The sequence below is a fragment of the Silurus meridionalis genome, chromosome 10, assembly GCF_014805685.1.
Source record: "Silurus meridionalis isolate SWU-2019-XX chromosome 10, ASM1480568v1, whole genome shotgun sequence".
NCBI lineage: Eukaryota > Metazoa > Chordata > Actinopteri > Siluriformes > Siluridae > Silurus > Silurus meridionalis.
Window position 1 is genome coordinate 11,607,071 of NC_060893.1, and position 18,988 is coordinate 11,626,058.

Consider the following 18,988-nt stretch of genomic DNA (forward strand, 5'->3'; position numbering starts at 1 on the left):
CTGTTGTAACCTTCAGAAAATTGTATTGTAATCTTTTTCCATGCTACAGTCATTGTTGTTCTCTAATTTTGTATAAAATTGTACAAAAATTAAACACAGACACCCTAAATTGTTGTCAGATGTATGGTAGTTCTGTAGTTATTTTAATGTTTATAAATCGTTAACATAAACTTACAACTACTATAATTTACAGACTCCCAAATGGCTTCCATTTAATTGAATGCTACTCTGTTGAAGCATTATTTCAAATTAAGCATTCTTTATTATTTTATTTTACTGTAATTGAACTGTTATATGGTACGACGGCGTTTTAGTGCCACGTAAAAAAGAATCTGGAGAATAAAGTCGTAGAAATAAGAAAATATTTCTATTGTTTAAACGGAACCTAAATTAATGACAGAGAATTTCGCTACGCGAACGGCGTAAGTTTAAACATCAGTGGCCACTGTTCATTAAATGTTTGTGCGAGAACGCGCCTGGCGCCGTGCACATTACATTTACACTGCAATATTCTCGTATTGCTACGACTTTATTCTCGAGATGTTTTTTTTTTTTACGTGGCAGTCGGAGAAAAGTCTGTTGTGCTGGGAGAAAATGCGCTACTTGAACTGTACAGAAATATTTGAGCAATAGCGCCCTCTACGGTCCGATGGTCACAGAATCTGTGTATTATCCTCTTGAGAAACAGCATATCCACTTCAAATAGCCCGCAGATGTAACCATCGATATCAGAAAGAAATTCCCTACTTTTTTGCAGTGATATCCACTGATATCGAAAAGGGGTACATGTGTGTGCTATTCGGAGAGGTGTTCCTCAAAAGAAAGATAAACCGGCTCGCCAGTGCTTCCGTCAGTGAGTTAGTGCTACTACATTATCATAGTAATCTTTTTTTTTTTTAACGTGGTATTAAAACGACGCCATGCGTTTTAATCAAATAATACAAAAATGTGCGCCCTTACTGGGCTTGTTTACTGCTCCTTTATTGTGAAACGCTCGGGCTCCGGTTGATGACGTCGTTAAACTGCGCCTCAGACTTCGTAACTCTTCGTTGTTGTTAACGTTAAGAAACGGCATTAAAGAAACCGCACTTTAAATTGAGAGGTCATCTGTCCAGAATGGACTGTCAGTATCCTGAAACCACATTAATAACCAAAAACATGCACGTTATACTACACTGTACACAATATAAATGCTCTCACCATGCTTCCGGATTTTACTCAGTAGCCAATCACTGAGTCACTGTTAATGGTTAGTGTGAGGTCTGTGACTTCTGCTGCATTAAAATAAACTGTCAGCCCCTGAGGAACAGATTGAAGCTGTTTAATAATCACGATTAGTAAACGTGTCTGTCAAGCGTCATTTTTGATTTGGGTTCGCTAGATTTCACGCAGGATTTGGGATTTGAGAGTTTGTATTGAATCATGTTTCACCGGCCGGTGTTTAAAAACAGACGGACTCTCCTGGAGCGAGCAGAGAAGTTTATATCTGATGTGTATTTCACCGACTGCAATCTCAGAGGAAGGTGTGGGTGGAATTTTGTCTACTTTTGTTTTGTGATGGCTGCTGTGCTGTAATGTTCAGCATGTGACCTGCACGACAGCAGTCTGAAGTCGCATAAATTGTCATATCTTTGAATTACATGAAATATTTATATTTAAAATATTAAATATATAAAATAAGTAAAGTTCTCTAAAGATTTGTCATGATGTTATTAAGGGTTCTCTTTGATGGACTCTGCCCTTCTGATAATGACTCTTAAGCTTTTATTAATTTATAACAGTGAAACCAATATATGTTTGTCTACTACTTTTCTTTCAGACTTTATGGAGAAACCTGTGCGCTTGAGTCTCTCTCAGTGTTTCAGACTGAAAAACGTGTCCCATATTCAGAGGCAGTTCAGCAAAAGTTTCAGCCATGCAAAGTTGGTGATGCATTTGGACCCACGTAAGATTGCCCTGAACCGAGTGATTGATAGGTTGATTGATTGGTTTTGATAAGAAAACCTTTACAGTGATACTCATTACTATGACAGGTGGTGGACCTGCTGGTTCAAACTTGTCCTAAAAATTCCAGATGAGTGGAAAGGTAAGGAGGTTCATTTGAGATGGGAGAGTGATGGAGAGGGAATGGTATGGCGAGACCAGGAACCAGTCCAGGTAAATGATTTTGGAATAACCAAAGCTAACATTATGAGTATCTCTAACTCATATTAATTATTTTTGCAACATACAACTTTTGTTAGGGTTTGACCAAAGAAGGGGAAAAGACGAGTTACATCCTGACTGAGTGTCTGAAACAGAATGAACCCCACAGGTTAGGATACTTTTTTTTGTATTTATTTAATTCCTTTTTTAACTGATTATTTAATGACGATTTTATTTTAAGGCCAGCCTGCATCATTCTTCCTCCTGTTCCCAACCATGTATATAAATAATTCTCAAACTGCCTCTCAATTCCATTCATCAGCATAGATTACTAATACCAGACTTGATGGTTGTCATGATAAAAGTTTTTTCTTTTACTTTTGCCCTCATTAGTCTGATTTCTAATTAATTTGTTACAGCATGACTCTGTTTGTGGAATTAGCTTGTAATGGATTGTTCGGGGCTGGAATGGGTTCCATGATAGCTGCCCCAGACTTGAAAAGGAAGTACACTGTTCATAAGGCTGAGCTTGTTGTTTTTAATAAAGATGTGCAGGAGCTTCTCATTGACTTTGAGATGCTTGTGGATATTGTTAAGGTAAGAAGCACTGTTCAAATGTCATGTTGCATCTGGATAACAATTTAAATATTTATTTACCTTTCCAAAAAAAAAAAGAAAAAAAAATAGGCTTGTATTGTTTCTCTGGTTTAACTTTAATTTAGGTGCTTGGTGAAGAAGACCAACGAGGATATCAAGCTTTATTTACAGCAAATGAGATGGTAAATCTGTGTGACCCTGCCAATCCTAGCTCTTTTGCTGCAGCCCGTAACCTGGCCCAGACTTTCTTCAACCAGAAAAATGGACAAAGCCAACACATTGTGCATGCCATGGGCCACTGTCACATTGACACAGGTTTTTATTTTTTATTTCATCATAATAAGTGGGGATGCTGGGCAGAGAAGAGAACCGCAATTTACATTTGATGCTGCTAATTTTTTCTTTTCACAGCCTGGCTGTGGCCATATGAAGAGACCATCAGAAAATGTGCACGCAGCTGGGTTACAGCAGTCCGCTTGATGGAGAAGAACCCAGAGTTTATCTTTACTTGCTCGCAGGTAATTATGTATCTGTGCTTCAATACATGTTACATAATATAGATAAATATGATACCTCTAATTAGGCAGTATACATTTCCCTTAATTATTCTTTGTATAAGATCCCTTTATTTAAAATTAGTTGTTTCCACCAAAAGCAGCATCTTACTGTACAAAATTAGGATAAAATAAGATTGTTTTTGGCCGAGCACCGAAGACAATCCAGTTTTATGGTAAATTATGTACATTTATCTACATGTGCAACCTAATGATGGTGTACTATAAACCACTGCTTTTGTCAGATTTTTGTCAGCTAAATTAAAGACTTTCTAAAAAAAAAAAAAAAATTCTGTTTGTATTATTTCTGAAAGTGAAATCCTCTGCTTTATAGTTTTTTAAGGTTCTCTTATGGGGACAAAATTGTGCTGAAGAATCATTAGTCTGTGTGTTTTTCACTTAGGCCCAGCAGTTTCAGTGGGTAAAGAACTGGTATCCAGGTCTATACTCCAAGATCCAGCACTTTGTGCAGAAAGGACAGTTTATTCCAGTTGGAGGCACATGGGTGGAGATGGTGATTATTAACATTTTTTTCAGTTTTGGTAAAGCACACGAGTGTTGATAAAATAAAACAAGATTTTGATATGTCCTGCAAGACAAAAAACAGATATGTGGGAAGAAATGGGAGACTGAAGACTTCTGTAGTTAATTTTAACACTGTAAAAATGTATTCTTTGTTAACTAAAGAATAAAATGTGACAGGTGTGAGTTATTGTAGCATAGCTGATTTGCAGATTTCTGGTTTCTATTAACAACAGACTTGTTGAGTCAAACAGAATGTGGTTCAGTGTTTTTTTTGTTTGTTTTTTTTTAATCAGGATGGCAACTTGCCTTCTGGAGAGTCTATGGTCAGGCAGTTTTTAGAAGGACAGAGCTTCTTTAAAGTGGAATTTGGACAGTACTGCAAAGAGGTCAGTTTAAAGGCTATTTTTACCATGGCTTTGAATTGTAGACACTTTCATGATAAATCTTTACTGCTTTCTATTTAAAAACACTAATGGGGCTTTTTTTGCCCTTCTGTATTTAATGTGCCCACAGTTCTGGTTACCTGATACATTTGGCTACTCTGCGCAGCTCCCTCAGATAATGCAAGGATGTGGTATCTCCCGCTTTCTCACTCAGAAGTTGAGTTGGAATCTTGTCAACACATTTCCAGTAAGAATCGGATGTGTTAATTATATGGGTTTTTTTGTTTGTTTTTTGCACACCTGACCATCACACCCCTATGTGCAACATGAACATTTACATTTTATTCTTTTTTTGCTGTTATAATAATCTCTATTTTTAGAAAGATTTTGAATTAGACCTGCAACTAGATTGAACCAGATTTTAGCAATATTTATTAGTTTGGTATTAGCATTAGATAATAACTGATGCTATTGCTCTGTACATTCTTGGCAAAGCATGTCTTTATGAACCTCAGTTTAGAAGTATAATGGTAAAGCATTCAAACTTACTTTAAATATCTGTGTTGGAAAGCCTAAATTTGGGTTCCATGTCAGGTGTCCACAAACAGCTTTTATCTTACACTATTAACTTCACTTGATCATAATGTTGAAAATTGTAAATGATGAAAATGAAACTTAAAATGAAACTGTTTTACAGCACAACACATTCTTTTGGGAGGGCATTGATGGATCCCAAGTGTTGACTCATTTCCCACCTGGCAATTCCTATGAGATGAAGGGTAAAGTTGAAGACGTGAGTGAATATTGACCATAAAGCCATTGATAACCGCTTTCACTAGTGGTTGTATGATTAATTTCTCTTACTGCATTGCACAGCTAATCAACACCATCAGGAAAAACAAAGACAAAGGGCGGGCCAATCACAGCATGGTGCTATTTGGTTTTGGTGATGGAGGTGGAGGACCTACCCAGGTCATGCTAGACCGCTTGCAGCGTGTACAGGATTCGGACGGCCTACCCAGGTCACTTCCTGATATTAAATGAAAGGAAAAAAATGTTTCCTGTAGCCTAGTCATAACATATTAACAAATACAGCATGGGTGTGTTCACTGATGCATTATAATAAACTGAGCGCTGCAAGTCTTGCTCTAATTTAAAATATCTGAATTTTTGATTCATTAGGGTTCAAATGTCCAGTCCAGATCGTCTGTTCTCTGAACTTCAGGCTGACTCTGGCCTCCTGTGTACCTGGTCAGGTGAGCTCTTTCTTGAGCTACACAATGGCACATACACTACTCAGGCAAAGGTTTGTGGCCATTTATTAGAAAAATAATTTACATAATCGTACTTTTCAGACAAATGTTCGAGCTGTTTATTTGGAACCCAAGCTGAACACAGTGCATGTTTGTACCACAGATAAAGCTGGGGAATCGTCAGTGTGAAACACTACTGCATGATATTGAGGTGGCCAGCTGCCTGGCACTGTGTAAAAGCCCTGTTTTTTTATACCCAGCAGAAGAGCTCCAAAAAGCGTGGAGGTAAAGCTTTGACAGAGTTTGATTAATTAAAACTTAAATTACTGGAATTTAACTGTTTTCTGATATCCTTTATAGGCTTCTGCTGCTCAATCAGTTTCATGATGTCATTCCTGGCAGTTGCATTGAGATGGTGGTAGAAGATGCAGTAAATTATTATAAGGGTAACCTTCTACCCTGATCATTCATACTGTAATATACAGATACATCAGCAGTTTATAAACTACTGTATACTTACTGTACATTGATTTAATGTGAATTATATGCCCATTTTAATATTGTAAACTAAAATGATGTGACTATAGGTTAATTTTTTAATGCAGCCAAAATCAGTAAAAAAAAAAAAAAACAACAATTTTTTTTTGTGTTATAAGAAATCCAAGAGAATGGCTCCAGACTCTTGCTTTCTGCCTGTGATGTGCTAAGATCTAGTCTCCAGTCTGGAACAGACTTCCGGATAGCGGTTCTCAACACACTCTCTTGGGAGCGCACTGAAGTCATAGAACTGCCAGAAGAGGGCACTCAGAGAAAGCTAGGTTCTCAAACCTGTTTTGTCATCACCTTCACATATGTTGAACATTAGTGAAAAGGGGTTATGCTGACAATGGTTGGGATATTTGATACAAAAAAAGGAGAACATGTTCTCCTTTTTTTGTGACTTTTACCTTCTTCCTGCTGTGGTAATGATTTAAATCAGTCACCGTAAAATGTAACAGGCTTTGTCACACGAGTCCTTTAAATAAAATACATCTTTTTTTCCACTATTTATTTGGAATGACAGCAGGCAGTTCTGAATAATAAAGCTAATCTGCTCTGCACTTGTCTTTCTCAGTCTTGGTGAAAGCCCCCAGTATTGGAGTAGCTCCAGTCTCAGAGTCTGCTGATAGTGTGTCTATAGTGACTGTAACAGAACAGGTATTGTGTTCTAGAGTTTTTATTAAAGAAAACTGTTTACGCTCACGCACAACCCACAGCTTTGATTCTTGGCTCTTTTCATTACAGCCTGATGGTACAGTCAGAATGGAGAATGGCATTTTGAAGGCTGTATTGGACAAAATGGGCCGTTTGTTGTCCCTGCTTCATGTACAGTCAAACAGGTCATTGCCAAATGTTTTTGATAGTAGCAACTGCATGTGTTTTTTGTTTCTTTGTTGAAGGTAGTTTAACTTTATATGTACTTTTTTCATTATAGGGAAGCCATTTCCAGTGGTTGTTTTGGAAATCAGTTCGTGGTGTTTGATGATGTTCCTCTTTACTGGGATGCATGGGATGTAATGGACTACCATCTTCAAACCAGGTCAATATAAGTACACATCATCCTAATAGTAAAAGATCTAACAGTTTTGCTAACACATTTCCAGTCTGTCATGTAAAGTTGAGGTCAAATACATTCTGTATGTAGGAAGCCTGTAGAGGATGTTGTACACCCTACTAAAGTGCTGAGCTCTGGAGGGCTGCGAGGAAGCGTGACCTTCTCCCTGTGCATCAATGGAAAGAGCACTATCACACAGCAAGTCATATTGGATGCCAAATGTCCCTACATGAAGTTCAGTACACAGGTAAAACGAGCAGAACTCTTTATAATTATTGATTGTAAATCTCATGATGCCATCAAGTCCATGCTTAATGCTAAGAAATGTTTTTCAGGTGGATTGGGCAGAGGCACATAAGTTCCTCAAGGTGGAGTTTCCTGTACAGGTTCGCAGTTGCAATGCCACCTACGAGATTCAGTTTGGTCACCTGCAGAGACCTACACACAGAAACACATCCTGGGACTGGGCTCGGTTTGAGGTGCTGAGTACAAAGTTATGATGTGTAACTGCTGCTAAACACAGAGATAATATATTCAAATCTATTAAAAGGTCCCATTAACTATTTTTCTTTCATTCATATATCTCTAGGTATGGGGCCAAAAATGGGCTGATCTCTCAGAGCATGGCTTTGGCGTGGCTCTTCTGAATGACTGCAAATATGGCTACTCTGTTCACAAGAATATCATGACATTATCATTGTAAGTTCATAGAATTAATGACGCTTGTGTCCTGTCAAGAAACATGTTTACACCTCTTCTCTCCTCTCAGACTGCGAGCACCGAAAGCGCCTGATGCCAATGCAGATATGGGACATCATCAGTTTACATATGCAATCATGCCACACAAAGGTGGGTGTAAAATAACGCTTTTAATCATTATAAAAAATACTTCTAGATCTAAAGTTATAACTCTGACACTCTGTCTTTCCAGGCTCTTTTCAGGATGCATCAGTCATCCAACATGCCTACAATCTTAACTTCCCACTGCATTTAATTCATGACGTCAATTTAGTCAAACCTTGGAGTGCATTCAGCATAAACTCAAGAGCAGTCATCCTGGAAATTATCAAACAGGTAGGAAGAGTATATGATTTGTTTCCATCCTGATCTGTCAGTGCTAAGTTTAATACTCTCATCCACAGGCTGAGGGAAGGAAAAACGTTTTTGTTGTCCGCCTGTACGAGTCCCATGGAAGCACCGTGGCTGCAGTTCTCTCGACCACCCTTCCAGTGCGAGAGGCTTGGCAGTAAGTTGTGTAAATGGTTACCGTTCTAGGATCGTATTGACAAAATAAAATGTTGAAAGCTAAAAGCAGCTTAAAAGTCTTGCAGTGTTTATATCAAGGATGTTTTTAGCACTTCATTTTGGTCATAGATAATTATTAGAGCCTTTCCATCCATAGTAGCCATTTTATTAAAAGTATCGTTGTATTTATTAACATATAGGCATAACAACTTTGATAATGGTAGGTTATGATTTCGGTCACTGTAATAAATGATTTTTTAAAAAGTCACAAACCCCCTTGGGTATATTTCAGACTTCTGATTTTCCTGAACCAAAAATTGGGAACCCTGGGTCTCAGTAGCTGTTCTTTAATTTATCACGAAATGTATACAATTCAAGTAAATAGTCCTTTTTTTAATTTATGTGTCAGTTTGATAATCACACACGTGCACACACACACACACACACACATACATATATATATATGTGTATATGTGTGTGTATGTATATAATAATAATAATAATAATGATAATAAAAGTAGTAGGCAGTATGTGGTCTGTGATTGCTTATGGTTGTTTTTGTTTTTTTGCTTGGAAAATTCTCTTATTATTGACTTTAATCCAATTTCTTATATCAGTTGTAATCACAAATCATAGACCCCTGGTTTATTGTTACTGCAACTAAAACTTTTCTCCTCTTTTTGAACAGTTGTGACTTGCTGGAGCGCCCTGGTAGCACTGTTGCAGTCACTGACAATGAGATATCTCTCACCTTTAAACCGTTTCAGATCATCTCACTCCTGCTGCAGCTATGCTGAGCTACACCTGTCAGCACTGGCCTTGACATTTACATATTTGGTACAAATTACATGTTTCATGATTTTCTTGTAAGTTCTTAAAAGTTGAATAAAGCAGGTAAAATCAGCCATTTGAATTATTAATATTTTGTTGTTTTGCTACCGGAAATTCACAAACATTCAGTCAAAAATATTCTAAAAACTGAGTTTTTTTAAAGTATATATTTTATTACAGTTTACACACTATAAAGCAGGTGTTCCACCAAATACCTAAATATAAAATAACCAAAAGTATATGGACACCCAACCATCACTTATTTGTGTTTCTTTGACGCACTTTTGCAACAGATTTGGAGAATTTGTAGAATGTCATAGAATTGTATGTCAATATAATGTCTTTGCATGCTGTAGCATTGTAAGTAATTCTAACTGATCTAATGGGTCTAAACCAAAGCTGTTTTAAAAGTACATTGCTCAAAGCAAAATTGTCTTACTGGTGATATTATACAAATATATTGTGTGTTGATTATATGTTTTTTAAGGCACATATATTCCTTACTTCTCCTGTAACGTCCTAAAATGTTTCAGGGATTTTCAGTTTATGCATCATAGAACAACTATGAACATTCAGTCATGTCAAGACAAATAATAAAAAAAAAATAATTTTCATAAATGTGTTAAATGTAAAATGGTTATTTTAGATCCCAAACATATCACATTCCATAACTAATGTGTTACAGATGTGTTCGATTTGTTTATTAACTGCCCTTTAATGACTTAGTATGTACATACATATTGTCTGCCTCTTGATCCAACACGGAGGCAGTTTTTACAAGCTGCTCTTAGGCATTCCTACTGCTCTTTCTACGAGGTTTGCTGGTAGCCTTTGCCTTAGTGTTGGCTTTCCGTATACTTGGTCTTTTTGCTTTCTTATTTTTAGGTTGCTGTACACCTGAAAATAAAATTGAGTTTTAAAGATGTAATAACACATAGTGGTACTCATGTAGATATATGGCAAATATGAGAAATATCACAAATAAAATGGCAGCAGTCACCTTTTGAACTGCTTTTTCTTTGGTCTGCTTTTGGTCTTTTGCTGTCCTCAGCTGCTTCTGCTTTTAATCCAGGTGTGCTGGCATTCTTTCGTCTGGTGCCACTCTGTTTCTTAGGCACATCCTGCCCAATTTTTCCAGCCCCTGGTTCCTTTTTTACAAGTTTTTCCTGTAAATGCTCTTAGTTTGCATTTATTTCACGCTTATTAAACATAGTGTATTAATGCACTTTCATTGTTGTTGTTTTTTTTTTTTACTTTTGCAGTAAATAAACATGGTGGTATCTCACCTTCTTTGTATCTGTATAGACATCTTTCTTTATTGTTCTCTTTGCCCTGGAAAACCTGGAGGCTAAAAGCAAACAGTTTTTCATGACAGCATTGGTTTGAATTGAACATCTATAATTTATGAATAAAACAGCTAGTTCACTAAATCACAGCTTATACATCTTACATTACCTTTAGGGGCCATTGGACCAGGGTCACCCTGAAAAGGATGCAGTCATAAAGTCATTAATCAGATCCATTTAGCTGTTCTGGAAATAATGAAATAATATTTTAAAAGCATTTCTAATTCCGTACATCAAACCAAACAGTTCTTCCATTGTGGTCTGTTAATGAATTCATCCCATCAGTGGAATAACACTGTAGCCAGGAAATTAATTTTGTGTAATCTCCTTTCTGTGGGTCATAACCGTTTCCACCTAAATAATAATAGAAAAACAATGTCAGTAATTCATAGATATTAGAGACATTATATATTACCCACATATTATATATTAGCATATTTTCCATGTTAACAAGCCCAGCTAGCCATATGTTATTTTATCTGTATGTATAGCCACTGTCTCCAAAATACATATCTATTTGGATTGATGTTTAATATGAATTTTAAGAAAGCTTCACATATGTAATGCAGTCTGGGAAAATCTGACAGTCATCTGATTGTACAGTCCGACTGTACAATCACATTATTAGAAAGAAGAGTGCTATACAGATGACAAAGTTTTTAAAATGTTTAAATGACAAAAAAAGGTGATAAAAACTAAGAATTTAGACAAAACAACAGAACAGGTTGAATGAATCAGCAATTATTTTGCCATCGATGTGGGCATTATCACTTCAGCTTCTTGACTCTTGAGAAAAGGGTGAGTAATAGGCAAGTCGCATTTACCACACATTATGAGACAGACATGAATGATGTAAATCGTAAAAGTGATCCTTCATGTAAACAATATTTTAAAGCAGGCAGTAATTTTTTTGTTATGAAAGAATGTTGTAAATGTAGGTGGTATGTCCTTGGAATTGGGGAGAAAAAATCTTAGGGTTGTTTTCTAATGTTATACTTTTGTTGTGTGGGAAAATAAATTCTGTATTTTTGTGACTTTATTGCATTTTAGTGCCCATTTTATTCTCATATATGTACAGAACTTATCCAGCTACTGTTGCTTTATATTGGCTTTATGAATCTTATGAAATGTTCCTAATAAAATATAAAAATCTGACTTGCGACTGAGATGCATGAAAAACACATAAAAGTTTGACCACAGGAAATTCTGTCCCAGACTGTCACACATGCAATTAATAATGCAACATAGACAGATGGAATTTTTTACCCAAATTAACCACTTCAAGTGGAACAGTATGACACAGAGAGATGAGGTCTGGGTGCTCAATTTTCTTCTTATCCACAACAGCTTCCTGAGAAAAGAACAAAGCTATTTTTGTTACTTGATGCCTGACTCACTCATGACCAAGACCTTTATCATCATCACCTCTGCCACGACTTTGCTTGGCTCCTCTTTAATGTTCATGGGATCTTCATGTTGTGGTTTGAGTCCCTCCAACACATTCCTTGCCTTCACAAAGGGAGGAATCTTTAATCTGAAATGATGGACCAAAATGACTCTACTGTTCTAATAATCAATAGTATCTCTTCATTCTCTAAACAGATATGGGTTTAATAGGACATGAAATAAAACGGCATGCAATATTCAATTTTTACATGTAAACTATGAAAAGCTTTTTCGTTTGGAAAATGTATCTGTTTTTATTGTACAACTTTCAGCATTTTTCAACCAATGATAAATATTACAATCAGAAATAACCTGTACAGAATCTCTGCTCGGAGGTAGTTGCCAATCCCGTTGAAGTATTTCTGATTTAAGAGAGCCTCGCAGACTGGCTTGTCGAATGCCTTGTCTGCCAAATTGGACAAAACCTTCTCCCTGAAAAAGAAAGAAAACTCTAGATACAAAGACTGCCTCAATAACTGATTTTTACTTTTTAAAAACCTAGAAAATAGCTTGCGAGACATAATTTGCTTCTCTATACTGATTATATTTCCTGTAGAAACAGAGGGTCAGATTGGCATGGTGTTGAGGTGCTTGACTGAACAGCCAATACAGCCTGAACAGCAGGCTGAGATCTGCCACATTAACTCCGAAACTAAACCGGACAGCACCTTATCCAGCTGCTGACTATCTACATTTCGAACAGAATAGTGTCAGCAATAGATTTTTTTTTTTACCTATAGGCAATTACTGCTACCCACGCTTGCCAAATGGAATGAAGACATTACTCCAGATGAGTGGTGTGTTTTCAGAGTAATCAGTCCTGTCTTTATGGTGGATAATACAGAATCAATCACTAATAATCAATGTGAGGAATGAGACATTCTGGCATTTAAAGAGGGTGAGATATATTATTTCTAAAGGAAATTGGATGAACAAATTGGATGAACACAAAACTAATACAGAATGAGTTCTCAATTGAGGTGAACTGTTTTCCCAGAAGTGATAGCAGAAAACTAAAAATAAAAATGTCAGCAAAACATTTTTTTCCCTAGATATAGTGCCCTAGTGTTGTCCTTATCACCTGAAGCTCTGGTACTCAGATATCACGCATGGGCCTCGCTCTTTATGCCAGCTTTCATTCGCCCGCCAGCTGCCAAACCTGCGGGGATCAACGAAGCTCAACACTCTCTGAGGATTCTCTTTGGTGTAAAATCGCAGGTGGGCATGTTTTGGGAGCTCTGATTTCGCCGTGAAGCAGAATCTGCCTGACATCCCAAAGCGGAAGACGACATCCATAGGCGCCTGGTCCGGTGCTGATTTGCCTTTCCGTGACTCAACCTTGATAGGAGTGAGAGAGAGTCGCACTTCTTTTCCTCTGGACGTGGCGCTGATTTGATACGCATCGCTGGTGAACGGCACCTGGGCTTGTTTGCTCACCTCTGACTTCTCCACAGCGCCGGTGAAGATCACACCTGCACATGCTGTGTTCACAAACACACTGGCCAGGTGCAGCTCAGGACCCTCGGGCATTGTGCCGTAAACGCTGTTTCAGACAAAACTAGTTTAGGTCAAGAGAGGCCACGAAACTTACAGTAAACGATGTGTGGTGCTTGGCTTTATGAACGACTTCCTACAGTAAATGCGGAAACGGTATTTAAAGATTGAAGATTTGATAGACGGTGCAGCTGATCGAAAGAAAAGTTTTGTCTACTGACAATTCAATCTCGTTGTTTTTCGAAACACCGCCATGTTCACGAATAGGAAACTGCGGTTTGATGGGAGTTGTAGTTTCTGTGGCAATCAGCATTAGAAGCCTACAACATACTGGTCCTGTACATGTCCCCAGTTGCATACAGTGAGGCACCGGACAGACTGATCCAGATTTACACATATATGAACCCCAAAGACATTACAAGATTGTTATCAAGAACTTGGTTTGATCAAGCAGTGTTATTGCACTTATTTGATATTGCATTTTTACACACACACTTTTTGAGTCACGGTTTTTCCCCTTTGTATTTGGTGTGGCCTGTGAATAGGATCTAAGCCCGATTCTCATGATCACTTGCTGGAAAAATGTGGGATGAACTCAGGAAGAACCTATTACATCTACGCACGCCTTCTGTTGCCAATACAATTCAGATATTCACTCATTCATACGCCTATCCGTCTGCACAAAGATGTCTGTTACTTTGGTGTAGAAGTAGGAGTTGTAACTTGTGTAAATATTTTAGACATTTCCTTTCTGCCAAATGTGACATTTTGTACTAAATTTTACATGCATGGTTTCAAATTTTGCCACTTTCGAGTTGCTGTATGTGTGAATAAACTAATATGCAGAATTTACAACAGCTGGCAACAAAGTTAACATATGGTGCATCTCAATTGACTTTATCTGAAGATGATGGCTTTCCTGTAGCAGCATGTCATGTTATTGTGTAAAAGTAATTTATTGATTAATGACATCATGATTAAAATCATTTGTTTTAAATAAAACATTGGACACTCATTTCAAGTTTTTTAACTCAAAAAATTACCATTAAATAATCGTCACATATGAAAATTTACCAGCAAATCTTATGCATTTAGGTTCTTTTATTGTCATATGAAATCTCAGGTGCTGGTGTTCCTATACAGAAATATTTTAATGCATTTAAAAACAATTTTCAACATTCATTTTATTCATTTAAAAATTTAAAAAAACAATAACCATCACAACTGGGAAACATAGATTTTGTAAATTAAATTTATTTTAGTCGTAAGGCCAAGGACCTGTCTGCAAAAAGCTCTTTATTGTACTGACATGCCTTAAAATTAGTTTGTGCATATTTATACAGAATCACAATGAACCAAATAATGTATTTTTTCATATTTAAAGTTTAGTTCAAAAAACTAGTTGAGACCACCTGTTGTGCAGAAATCTTATAACTGATGCAACCACAATGTTTTCTTCTTCACAAATGAACCTCATTAATTCCACTGGAACTGAAGGTCCAACTGTGTGACTTCCAATGGGCCTTTATGTGAACAGTAATAAGTAACAAAGCAACTCACAGTTCAGAGAGTCTCTAATTATAACTCATACATTCATAACTAATTAATAAAAATACAATACAATATGGATTCATTAAAGTGCATTCATCATAGCTTGTGCTTGTTTAAGTTCTAGAAAGAAGAAAGGGGGGAAATACATTAATTTATATTTTACATTAAACAATACTGTATTGTAAAGTTCTGTTGGTTGTAGCCATACCTGTTAATAGCACTCTGAACTTGTCTGAAGTGACTGAGACTACAGTGGTCTCGGTAGAACCTGACTCTGGGTCCTGAGCCTGGATCTTCAGCTGTACTGTAGGTTCATTCACCTCCTTCAATTCACTGGAACTCAGTGTGTAGTCCACCCTCCAGTTTACTGCTTCCAGACGCCCCACTGAATACACACAGTGATGCTCATTTATGATATATACCATATTAAAGATGCAATCAGCAACATTGAGGAATGAGGGGCTCATGAATTGTTTGCTCCATTTCTTTTATTATACTCACAGCGTAGACTGCTCTCCTTCAGCTTCTCCTGCAGGGCTGTGTGTTTGTCTTCATACGATTTACACAGTCCGGTTGTGTGCTCTGCAAAGACATAGGTATGACAGCTTGGCACACTCATGGCATTATCTAATCAGATTCACAAGGTAGTCACCTGGAATGGCTTTCAATTTACACGCGTACCTTGTCAAGAGTTAATCTGTGACATTTCTTGCCTAAACAAAGATAAAACAGGCTCCCAAGACGAAGGTCCATATTTTAACATCCACTGTTTAGAGGAGACTGCGTATGTCAGGCCTTCATGTTCGAATTGCAGGATAGAAAGCATAACAAAAAAAGCAGTGGAAAAGCAGCAATGGAAAAGACGTAGAGAGGGTGAGAAGATTGTGTAGTTTCACACTGTGAAGCATGGAGGAGGAGGTGTGATAGTGTTGGGGTGCCTCGCTTGGGACACTGTTGGAGACTTTCTGTTTCTCACTTATGGTGTGACTAAAAAGTAACGACACAATTAACCAGCATACCACAGCATTTTGCAGCAACATGCCAGTCCATCTGGTTTGCAGCATTTGTTTACCAACTGGACAATGACCCCAAACACACTTCTAGATTATGAAAGAGCTATTTGTCCAAGAAAGAGATTGATGGAATGCATCAGATAACCTGCCTCCACACTCAAAATCTAAATCCAAATGAGAGTGGAAAACAGCCAATACCTCTGGGAACTTCCTCAGGATTATTGGAAAACCATTCCAGGTGACTACCTTGTGAATCTGATGAGAGAATCCCAAGTGTGCAAACATGTCAAGATAAATGTAACTATTTACTGGACAATCTAAATATATATTCTGGGTCATTTTTTTCTTCCTACATCATTCCATACACTGCATACATATTATCTGGCAATTATTTAATTGATTGGATGTCTTCAGTATTAATGTTTTAAAAAAATTAAGAAAAAAATGAAGAAGAATGTGTGTCCTTGACTGTATGTGTTGATGAAAACCTCCTCACAGAGCATGTATTGTAAACCAGAATGTGTTTTCCAGGACCTTGAAGATTTGCGTGCTGACCTTGGGTTAGCAGTCTGGCTAAATGTTTATGTCTGAGGGCAGCTGAGAACTAAAACTTGAAGCATCAATAAAACTATTGCCCTTCTCCAAGTTTGTGCCAGAACCAGTACTTTACTTCATACTCCCATCACTAGACATGTCATGAGGCACTCAAGTCCAATTAATTGTATATCACCAGATGTTTCTGTTGTTGTAAATGTTTTAGATTGTTCTCACCTTTAGGTAAGCCCAGCTGTTGAAGTTCACTGGACAGAGATTCGCTATCAACATCATGCTTTGCTGCATTGGAGAATATAAAGCTCAGTACGGCAACACTAGCTTTAATATCTCCACTCTCTGGAAGAAATGAATTGACTATTAGGATTGTATGCCACAACAGCTTGCAAATGCTCTTGGTGATAGCAGATAAACACAGAAAAGACTTTTTGAAAATGGAAAGAAAAAACACTTTAAAACCTCTTTATTAATACATATTTTTATACTGTTTTATTTATGCAGACTTTAAAGAGAACCTATTCTGACAATAAGTGCTATTTCTAATTAAATAACGCTCTTTATGAGCATAAGTTAAATGAACGCGGATTGTCAATTTGAGCATAAAAAGTGTTTTTTGCTGATTTTTACTGTTAATGTAAAATGTCTTGGTAACTGACCAAAACAATAAAATATTACAATGCTTATATAGAATTTAGTTACACATCTGTTATGAGTTAAAATATTCACTCATATTCTGTGATTTTGTACTGAGATTGGGGTACAGGTATATTAGTTTTCAGCACTCTGGAAAACATCTGTGAAGAGCTTATGGATTGTTTGTTTAGAGGATGTCAAAGATGTATGGGCCACTTTTAATACTGAATCAAAGGAGACTTTAACTCACCAAATTTTGCATCGGCGGTTAGTTTTGCCACCTTGTCATACTGAAAAGTAAAGCTGTTGTTAGTGTTTTATAAAGATCTACTTGAGAATGCATTATAGCAGTACCAAAAATGTTCTGAAACCTACATCAATGCCTTCGTCGAGGATGTCTTTTATTACTTGCACACACAGAAGTTTCATCTTGACGCTTGACTGTTGTGTAAATAATAATAATAAAATCAGTCCTTACATACTTTACATATGCAGTGTATTTACTGAGATCACGTGATACTGTGTGTATGTGTGTATGTGTGTGTGTGTGTGTGTGTGTGTGTATTTGAATATAAATGAAAGCTGTTACTTAACTATTCGCGCTAATGTACTGATTTCAGCTAAGACCCAGTCAGGGCAGTCCAAATCCCCACAAAATCGGAACCTCTGAAAAAAAGAGAAAATAATGTACAAATAAAAAAAAAAAGACATAATACCATAACAGGTTAGCACTGGCATTTTAGCCAGCAAGCTATCACGCATAATTAACCCTCACAAAGATCGTTGTTTTTATTAGTTAATAGCTTTCAAATGCAGCAGTAACTAGTAGCTGCGAGCTACAATAACAATTATTATTGAAAAAAAGTAGTTTTAGTACCATATTATCTGGCAGAAAGCTGCGTAAAGGCTCTTCTTCGTCTGTTAGTTCAGAATTGTAACCACTGTGTAAACTACAGCGCCACTGAGGCTGAACCCGGAAGCGCAGGCAGGTTTAGATTATAATGACTGTACGGTATATTGCAATCTAATCTAAACTAAACTAAACGTACATAATTGTAGTTTAGTTTTTTAAATATTATAAAATATAATTTGTGGTGAGAGTAGGGAGCCGGTTGAGAAGAGCCTGGATAGGTGGAGGTACACGCTGGAAAGAAAGGGAATGAAAGTTAGTAGGAGAACATGTACATAAGTACATGAATGAGTGGAAGAGTACATGTGTGTGAATGAGAGGGAGGGCAGTGGAGTGGTGTGTTTGCAAAGAGACGAGGTGTTAAGGTTAAGGATATGTTTAAGTACCTGGGGTTAACTGTGTAAAGTAATGGAGAGTGTGTTAGATAAGTGAAGAAAAGAGTGCAGGCAGGGTGAAGTGGGTGGAGAAGAGTCACAGGAGTGATTTGTGATAGAAGAGTATCTGCAAGAGTGAAAGGGAAAGTTTATAGGACTGTGGTGAGACCTGAGATGTTGTATGGTTTAGAGACAGTGGCATTGAATAAAAGACAGGAGATGGAGCTGGAGGTAGCAGAGCTGAAGATGTCGAGGTTTTCGTTGAAAGTGATGAGGATGGACAGGATTAGAAATGAGTTTATTAGAGGGACAGCGCATGTAGGACGTTTTGGAGAGAAGGTGAGTGAGGCACGATTGAGATGGTTTGGACATGTGCAGAGGAGGGACATGGGGTATATCGGTCAGAGAATGTTGAGGATGGAGCCGCCAGGAAGGAGGAAGGTCAAGGAGGAGGTTTATGGATATGGTGAAGGAAGACATGCAGGTGGTTAATTTGACAGTGGTAGATGTAGAGGACAGGGTATAGTGGAGACTGATGATCC

At 37.3% G+C, this 18,988-nt stretch overlaps 3 protein-coding genes across 4 annotated transcripts; 1 reads left to right on the top strand and 2 right to left on the bottom strand.

Annotated features, from left to right (window-relative positions):
* The first annotated feature begins 892 nt into the window (after window positions 1-892).
* man2c1 (mannosidase, alpha, class 2C, member 1) lies at window positions 893-9,199 on the top strand. Its single transcript, XM_046859376.1, has 26 exons — window positions 893-1,523; window positions 1,820-1,945; window positions 2,034-2,157; window positions 2,244-2,314; window positions 2,565-2,742; window positions 2,868-3,057; window positions 3,154-3,260; window positions 3,700-3,810; window positions 4,115-4,207; window positions 4,335-4,451; window positions 4,902-4,997; window positions 5,081-5,226; window positions 5,387-5,510; window positions 5,621-5,742; window positions 5,818-5,903; window positions 6,114-6,275; window positions 6,572-6,654; window positions 6,742-6,836; window positions 6,932-7,036; window positions 7,142-7,298; window positions 7,387-7,530; window positions 7,641-7,750; window positions 7,821-7,900; window positions 7,983-8,125; window positions 8,194-8,297; window positions 8,985-9,199. Exons 1-26 carry the CDS (start codon window positions 1,423-1,425, stop codon window positions 9,091-9,093), a joined length of 3,084 nt encoding a protein of 1,027 aa, XP_046715332.1. The 5' UTR covers window positions 893-1,422; the 3' UTR covers window positions 9,094-9,199.
* Window positions 9,200-9,279: 80 nt separating this feature from the next.
* neil1 (nei-like DNA glycosylase 1) lies at window positions 9,280-14,418 on the bottom strand. Of its 2 annotated transcripts, none has more exons than XM_046859378.1 (9): window positions 13,001-14,418; window positions 12,232-12,351; window positions 11,899-12,007; window positions 11,740-11,824; window positions 10,706-10,827; window positions 10,583-10,610; window positions 10,414-10,475; window positions 10,128-10,275; window positions 9,280-10,024 (listed from the first exon to the last, which is right to left on the bottom strand). In XM_046859378.1, the coding sequence occupies exons 1-9, from the start codon at window positions 13,447-13,449 to the stop codon at window positions 9,915-9,917; spliced, it is 1,233 nt and encodes a 410-aa protein (XP_046715334.1). In that variant the 5' UTR covers window positions 13,450-14,418; the 3' UTR covers window positions 9,280-9,914. The 2 variants fall into 2 exon arrangements, with proteins under 2 accessions (XP_046715334.1, XP_046715333.1); XM_046859377.1 differs by having other exon boundaries at window positions 10,128-10,293; window positions 13,001-14,412.
* Window positions 14,419-14,647: 229 nt separating this feature from the next.
* Window positions 14,648-18,144, bottom strand: commd4 (COMM domain containing 4). Its single transcript, XM_046859379.1, has 8 exons — window positions 18,040-18,144; window positions 17,757-17,828; window positions 17,538-17,603; window positions 17,413-17,452; window positions 16,749-16,868; window positions 15,466-15,546; window positions 15,173-15,349; window positions 14,648-15,084 (listed from the first exon to the last, which is right to left on the bottom strand). The coding sequence occupies exons 1-8, from the start codon at window positions 18,040-18,042 to the stop codon at window positions 15,047-15,049; spliced, it is 597 nt and encodes a 198-aa protein (XP_046715335.1). The 5' UTR covers window positions 18,043-18,144; the 3' UTR covers window positions 14,648-15,046.
* Window positions 18,145-18,988: the final 844 nt, after the last annotated feature.